This window comes from Prunus persica, chromosome G3 (genome assembly GCF_000346465.2).
Source record: "Prunus persica cultivar Lovell chromosome G3, Prunus_persica_NCBIv2, whole genome shotgun sequence".
Taxonomy (NCBI): Eukaryota; Viridiplantae; Streptophyta; class Magnoliopsida; order Rosales; family Rosaceae; genus Prunus; species Prunus persica.
Genome location: NC_034011.1, coordinates 11,233,210 through 11,241,120, shown reverse-complemented (window position 1 = coordinate 11,241,120; position 7,911 = coordinate 11,233,210). Strand labels below are relative to the sequence as shown.

Here is a 7,911-nt window from a genome sequence, read left to right as displayed (position 1 = left end):
GCTCTGAAGAACTAAGTGGTGAAACTAGGATCTTTGTAAGTGTTTTACATTCTAAAAGTTAACAATATAATTGAGATATTTTGAATATTGACTATTTTGATTAATGTTTATTTTCATTGCATCTATTTTCATCTATTCATTAATTTGCTTCATGCATAAACTGTGTCTGTTCCATAATCTCTGTGTTTATACTTTTCTTAGTTCTTTTTCCTTCTCTCACTGGTTCTAGACCCCTTAGTAGGGCTAACTCTGTTTGTTAATCTTTGTACCTATGGATTATTTTCAAGCTCAAGATTTCTAAACGCATTTTGATATTCTACTTTAAACTATGGGAAGCGAATTTGATCTCGGGTGTAGAGTAAATAGCACATCAGCTCTAGTCAACTTAGCTAAACCCATGTATGCCATCTATCTTTATATATATTGAATATATGTCATATAAAACAAACAGTAAATAATTAACCAGTAAAGCCTTTTTTTTTTTTAGGATTTTTCATATTGAAAGGGGCGATAGCATATTAAACTCACACACACAACACGGATGCTAGGACTCGAACTCAGAACCTTGTCTGAGGGAATAAATACTTCAAACCACTACACTAGTAGGTCCTTTGCAATAAAGCCTTTTCTTAATTTTAGGATGGCTTCTATAATGAGGAGCTATATAGAGGGGTTACAGTGAGGGGGTCTAATCCAGTAGTCCAATAATAACTCTGCACTAAATCAGACGGCTATTAAGAAACTCCTCATTATAACTTACTTTTACTCCTCATTATAGTCTCCCTGTTATTTGAGTTCATTGAAATTGGGCTTGAATCTGGTTTTCAACGACTGAAGCCCATTAAAAGCCCACATTAATAGTTAGCTGGGACCTCAAACCAGCAAAGCAAACGGCAAAATCCCAGCAACGAGAACCAACCGACATAATATAAAACTTGAGGCATCTGGCCGGAGAGAGACTCCACCAACACACCAAATCAAAAACACATCCCCCACAATATCCGAAACTGAACCACACGCGCCCTCTTATCGCCTGTGGAATCTCTCCAAATATTCGCAAAACCCAACTCCCCGCCACATAATCCCCCATAAGCTCCACCCTCACGTGAACCTGACGCTCGCTCTCCCTATTATACTGGCCTTCCCATTGGTCCGTAAGACGTCACTCCCTTACATGGCGCGTGAGTCAATCACCCCCCACCCATGCTATGAAACTTCCCGGGCACGACTCTTTTGGTGCACCCACACGCTTCGTTTACTTCACCGCTCCCTCACGAACCCTTCCCTCGCCGTACACCTGTAAGATAAGGATACAGAGAGAGAGAAGAGAGAGAAACTTGGTGAGAGAGAGACTGTGAAGCGTTTTAGAGAGAGAAACTAGAGAGAGAAGGAGCGAGATCTGGTCGAAGAGAAAGGCAAACGAAGCTCGAAAAGCTCAAAAAGCTCGAAGCTTCCCCCTACTGTTGGTTGTTGGTGTTGTTGATGTTGTAAGCCCTAACTTTCTCTCTTTGTTTTGTAGTCTTTTGGTGGGAAACCCTAATTTGATTTTTGTGTCTGTATGTGGGTGTGTGAGATTTGGGGGAAATACTAGGGTTTTGTCAATTTTTTTTTTGTTCCCTTTTGTGGAGAGAGGGAAAGCGGAAAAAAAAACCCTAGGAATCTTGGATCTTTGCGAGAGGGGAAAAAGTGGGGGTTAGGGTTTTGGGAGGTACATGTATGGCTTCGGAGCCTATAGTAGGAGAAGGTGATGGAGCCAGAGAGAAGCAGAGGTACACGGAGAGCAAGGTATATACTCGAAAGGCTTTCAAAGGCCCCAAGAAGAAGAGCATCGACAACAACACCACCAAACCCACAGAGGCCAACCCAACAGCCACAACCGCCACCGCCACAACCACCACCGCCGTAACCGCCCCCTCCGTCACCACAACCACCACCGCCGACGACAATAACATCAACAAGAACGACAACCACCACCACGAGAAAGACAACAACATCAACCAGAACGACAACAACAAGAGCGACAAGCAGGATAATAACAAGAAGAATGATGAGAATGAGAATTCGTCCCAGCCTCCTCCGCCTCAGACCATTGCGTCTGAGGAGGGGAATTCCGCTCAGCAGCAGCAGCTCCTTCCGCCGCCTGATGCTGCTGCCTCTGGCGATTCCTCCAGCCTGAACCGGCAAGAGGTGGCCGTGGCAGTGGTGGAACCTGAAAGTCGGGATCCACCTGTGGAAAATGGGCTGGCGAAGGAGGGGCCGGAGAACCGAATGAAGATTAATTTGGCTTCAAGGTCGAAGCAGGAGATGCGTGAGCTTCGGAGGAAGCTTGAGAGTGAGCTTGATATGGTGCGGAGTTTGGTGAAGAGGATTGAGGCCAAACAGGGGCAGATTGGTGGGTTTAATCTCTCCCTTGTAACGAATGAGGGGGTCAATAATAGTAGTGCAGTGCTGAGACGGGTTCACTCTGAGGTTGCTTCGGTTGGTGTTCCCCGTGAAGTTACTAGGCCTTTGCATCAGCTGAGTATCTCAGTGTTGGAGAATAGTCAGGGAATGAGTGATATTGTGGAGAAAGAGAAGAGAACCCCCAAGGCGAACCAGTTCTATCATAATTCTGAGTTTTTGTTGGCTAAGGATAAGTTTCCGCCTGCTGAGAGTAATAAGAAGTCGAAATTGAATGGGAAGAAGCATGGTGGAGGAGATTTAGGGCAAGGGTATGGCATGGGAAGCAAGTTTTTCAAGAGTTGCAGTTCTTTGCTTGAAAAATTGATGAAACACAAGCATGGTTGGGTGTTTAATGAACCTGTTGATGCTGCCAAGCTTGGTTTGCACGATTATCACATCATTATCAAGCACCCAATGGACTTGGGTACCATTAAGTCGAGGCTGAACAAGAATTGGTACAAATCTCCGAAAGAATTTGCAGAGGATGTGAGACTTACATTTCACAATGCCATGACTTATAACCCACAAGGGCAGGATGTTCATGTTATGGCAGAGCAGCTATCCAGGATATTTGAGGACAGGTGGGCTATCATAGAGTCAGATTATAATCGTGAGATGAGGTTTGGATATGATTATGGGGCTAGTCTTCCTACACCTACATCAAGAAAGGCACCTCCACTGCCACCACCTCCTCTTGACATGCGAAGGATTTTGGACAGGTCTGAGTCTATCTCTCATCATGTTGATCCCAAGCCAAAGCCCATGACTATTACTCCTAGAACCCCCGCTCCAAAGAAGCCTAAGGCTAAAGATCCTCATAAAAGGGACATGACTTATGAGGAAAAACAAAAGCTTAGCACAAGCCTCCAGAGTCTACCTTCAGAGAAGCTGGATTCCATTGTACAGATTATTAAGAGGAGGAATTCTGACCTATTCCAGCATGATGATGAAATTGAAGTGGACATTGATAGCGTTGATGTTGAGACCCTGTGGGAGCTTGATAGGTTTGTAACCAACTACAAGAAGAGTTTGAGCAAACACAAGCGGAAAGCTGAAATGGCTATGCAAGCCAGAGCAGAAACTGAGCAGAATGTCCAGCAGCAGGTAATGCTTTGACTCATACCTTATGACATCTGGCTTTTTGGTGGCTTTTGTTGGTAAATGATTTTTTCTTCTTTGTTTCTTTACAGATCCAGGACCCCATTGTGGCAGAGGTGCCCAAAGAAACCAAAACAGGTTAGGTATTTCAGAATGTGAGATTTGATGGCATTGAAATCAGTGATTTCCTGAAGAAACTGATAAGTTGAAACTCGTTCTTTATGTCAGCAGATGAAAAGATTATTTCTTCTTCAACACCCATTCAAGGGGATAACCAGGGTGATAATAGGAGTAGGTCAAGTAGTTCAAGCAGCTCTAGCAGTGATTCTGGATCTTCCTCTAGTGGTACTGTGACACAGATCTCTGTTTGTGGATAATGAATTTTTTCATGGATTGTTGGGCATACAGTAATTCAATGATGCAATATCTTGTTTAGTCGGGCATTTTCTTTTTCTTACATATGTGTTTCTGCAGACTCAGATAGTGATAGTTCGTCAGCATCTGGATCAGATGCGGGGTCGCCGAGGACTTAACGATTTAATTTTGAGGTAAGATCCGTCAACATGATTTTGTCCCCTGCCAACTTGATCTTGTTCCAAGCATTTTGTAGTTTTTGTGCTTCTATAGTGTTAAGTTGGGGTTATATCGTACTTGAATTAAATAAACTGCAAGTGAAATGCGGTAGCACCCTAATAATTTTAAATTGTCTGCCTTGGAGACACATGTTGAGGTTCTTACATTACTTATGAGCCATGAGGTTCTTACATTACTTACGAGCCATGAGGTTCTTACATTACTTACGAGCCAAACTATTTTATAGAGGTTGTGGCATGATTCATCTAGTAGATGTGATGTCATGAGAATTATCGGTCAACCACTATAATTGTTTATTTGACAAACCTTGGCAAGTTTGTTACTCCTTATTATTGATTATAGTGAAGGGCTTTGAATGGTGGAAAATTTGTTGTAAAAATACTGTAGATACTGCAGAAAATGAAACTTATGCAGTGGGTTGTGTATTATTTTCTTGTTATTATATGAGGCTGTTGGTTGGGGTTATAGTTGTGATGTTATGCTGGTTTCTTTATAGGTATATTTGGAGGTTATTTGGTCGCATAATGCTTTACATAGAATGAATATGGATAATGGTTTGGTTGTTTAGACTTCAAGAGTGTGGATAGTTATAGGAAAACTGGTGAATCCGACACTTGGACTCAGCACCCACATCTGGTAACCATAACCCATGTAACACAGGCTACAATTTCTCCATCTTGGCGGCGCATGCCAAGCCTGCTGTATCAAGGTAGCCTTAGCTTCTTAAGATAGCAAGCCCTTTATTTTTACCACTGACTATTAATTTTTGTACAACCTATCAAATCTGGTGTTAATGTTCATTTCATATAATTACCAATCTTGGCAAAGTTGTCATCCATCCATTCCCCTGCTTTTTTGTTATCCTCTCTCCCCCTTCCTCTTCTTCTCTAAGAATCTCAAGGGATTTATCATAACAGTCCTTGTCCCTGGAAAAGTATGGATATTACTCAGCAATAATGTTTTAGGTACTTTAATTTATTTTTTGGCGCTGATTCTTCTAGTTGTCTTTTTTCCCTTTTCGAACGGGAAAAAAAAAATATCTGGCCAGTGAGAACGTTTCCATTGGAATTTGGTGCAATATGATTCAAAGTTGACTGGAATTATTGAACAATTTTCCCTTGCATTATGAAAATCCCTTGGTTGTTGTCTATCCTATTCCATTATTGGGGCTGGATATGTTGATTGTAGAGTGGGCTGACCAATGCGTCAGCCACCAAAGTATGCTGGTTAGTCCTGTTTCCCTGTTAGGGAAGGATTATTTTAAGTGAGTAAGATGGAAAAGACTAGTGGATGTTTCTTTCAAATGATTTCTGTTGGATTATGGAATTGCAGTGATTTGTTTCTCAATGGAGACTTGCTTTCTTGTTTTCTGTTTTCCTGTCTTTGTATAGTGCATGTGTACTCGGCTCAGGCCAGTTTAATCTGTCATTTTTTTGTTCATTTTTGTTGATTCTTTCTTTGCAAGAATTTCAAAGCAAATCACGTAAGAAATAACCTGTCTTTCTCGTGTGAGGGTGTTTGGATTTGGTCAGTTAAGTGAGCAAGTCAGAGTTAATGAACATTATGTTGGCCTTTGATAATTTGGTCACATCTAATCTTTAGTATACTGGCATGTTGCTTAGATTTCTTACTTTATGGGCCATGTGTATACCTTACTTGGCCTTATGTCTTAGACAATAAAATAAAGGCCATCTTCAAACCATACTTTTTTTGACGCAAGTTTTGGCTTTATTTGTGGCTTTGGGCATATTTCTAGTTTTAGTGCACATATATACTTGAAGCAAATTTTTTATATCTTGAATTAGTTGAAAGGAGTGCTATCCTGCTTTTTGCTCGGGCGTTGATGGAGGGCTGGGAACACAATTACATTCTTGAGGTGCAGGGAATAGAACTTGAAGATGTGGTATCTTTCAGGTGGAATACAAGTCAGTTTTGTTCCAATAAGATCAAGGATCTGATTAGTTAATCAATAGTAGATTTTCTGCATGCAATACCACTAAGATGTTTCTGGTAGGTTTTTTTATGCTGGAAAATTATTGGACTATTTGATTCAGAATCGACAAAGCCAAAATAGGGCATTTGGCCATCCATAAAGGCACACCATGTAGAGTAGTATAAAAGTACTGGTTTTGACTTGTGTTCGCCTGCTTTGGTCCATTAGATAGTAGAGTTTCATTCTCAATCAGTTTGGTTCTGCTTTTTCTCTTATGTAAGGATCAGCTTGGTGTAAATCAAATCCTAAATCCGACCAGTGTACCATGCTGTGTAGCCAGTGAAAATAGTGCATAACAAGATTTCCTGAAAGAGTTAGAAGGATATCTCTAGAAATAGCTGAGAGCGATAGCTTGGAGCAAGGAAAAATGCTCTGTCAATGTTAAAATCCTAGTGTGGTTTGAAGTTGTGGTGATGTAGTTTTTTATGAATGTATGAGATCGGTGTGTGTAACTGAATTTGTTTACCTTATAACCTGGTTACTCTCTTTTCTTTCTTTTCTTTTCATTATTAGTGGGTTCCCTCCTTTCATACCAAATGTTGGAGCATAAATGATTGCTATGAGTAAATTTCAATTTCGAACAGAATAATTTCCATGTTAAAGGGTCGCTAAATAAATGTGTTTCCCCCCTTGCCCCTCTTGTGGTATGCTATGCCATAATGAGTCTTTGGATTTGGAATGATTTAATGACAGTAATTATGTAATTGACTGGTTCCTTTTTTTTACCAGAGATGATCTGCAAATGCTAATTACGATTTTCTTAAATGGCAGATGTCTGAAAATTAGGGTAGATGGTGATTTTGCTGCATGGTGATTGGAAGCTTTTCAGACGATGGATTTGAATCTACAATTGGTGTATAGTGGAAATTTTCTCCATGGGCTCCAACCATCCTGCAAGTATAGAATGGGGTTGTCACTTTTGGGTTAATTGATTCCTCAATGCCTGCAAGCGGCCCCCATTGGTCTGGTCAGAATCATAATTTGTATAATATTGGTAGAATGTGGTGATAATTAGTTTCTCATAGCACGTGTACATTTTGCTAAGTACTGCTACCCGTCTAAATTCCGGTGACTTGGTTTCGGTTTCGTGCTGACAGATTCAGGATGCTTTGGTTTTACACAATAGATAGATAGTCTGTAATCCAAGTTGATCGAGTCAAATTGCTCCATATGAATTTTCTTGTGTTTTCATGAAATGGATATGTTGGTAGATTTGTATGCACTAGTAGTAGTCTCAATCTCAACAAGATCAGCTTAATCGTTGCTGGAGACGAAACTCGATTTTATGCTCTGTTTTGGTTGGAAAAAAAAATCAAAAGATTTGAAAGAATTGTTCTTGGTTATGCAGCTATATGGAAGAGCTCACAAAAGTATGTATTGATTGTGAGGCTGGCTTAAACCTCCGTACAATCGTTTACTATGTTAGGGTTAGCAGGTTTTATTTTAATTACACTTTCTTTAGACTGTTTCAACAGCTAAAATAAAATAAAATATCAGTTGAAATAAAGGTCTTTTTGGGTCAACGAAATAGAGGTCTTGAAAACGGAAATATTGTCCAATGGTACCATTTGGAGTACGTAGAGATCACGGAGAAGGTGGGGGAAAGGGGTTGGGGTAAGTTAGTTTTTTGTTATATTATTTTTCTGAAAGTTTTTATGCTTATTTACTATAATACCTCTTGAAATTTCGGTTAAATCTTACTTTACTTCTCTCCTTCCTGCCTCTTAAAAGTTAAAGTAACTCACTTAACCCCCTTGATCGTGATTTCGTGTTCCACTTTACCT

The 7,911-nt window shown here is 40.3% G+C and overlaps 1 protein-coding gene across 5 annotated transcripts; it reads left to right on the top strand.

Moving 5' to 3' along the window:
- On the top strand, positions 881-7,352 carry LOC18779603 (transcription factor GTE4). 5 transcript variants are annotated; one of them, XR_002270662.1, is made up of 6 exons: positions 914-3,546; positions 3,633-3,678; positions 3,769-3,885; positions 4,015-4,088; positions 5,940-6,048; positions 6,899-7,352. XR_002270662.1 is itself a non-coding variant. In XM_007211299.2 (5 exons), the coding sequence occupies exons 1-4, from the start codon at positions 1,717-1,719 to the stop codon at positions 4,071-4,073; spliced, it is 2,049 nt and encodes a 682-aa protein (XP_007211361.1). In that variant the 5' UTR covers positions 881-1,716; the 3' UTR covers positions 4,074-4,088; positions 6,899-7,352. The 5 variants fall into 5 exon arrangements, 2 of the variants coding, with proteins under 2 accessions (XP_007211361.1, XP_020414883.1); XR_002270661.1 differs by having other exon boundaries at positions 5,940-6,059; XR_002270663.1 differs by lacking the exon at positions 5,940-6,048 and adding an exon at positions 4,631-4,843.

What these genes read in the sequence shown, in the direction of transcription:
- LOC18779603 (XM_020559294.1), top strand. Translation starts at nt 1,717, where the DNA reads ATGGCTTCGGAGCCTATAGTAGGAGAAGGTGATGGAGCCAGAGAGAAG. An exon ending in AGCAGAATGTCCAGCAGCAG is followed by an intron (nt 3,547 to 3,632) that starts GTAATGCTTTGA and finishes GTTTCTTTACAG; the next exon opens with ATCCAGGACCCCATTGTGGC. An exon ending in GCCCAAAGAAACCAAAACAG is followed by an intron (nt 3,679 to 3,768) that starts GTTAGGTATTTC and finishes TCTTTATGTCAG; the next exon opens with CAGATGAAAAGATTATTTCT.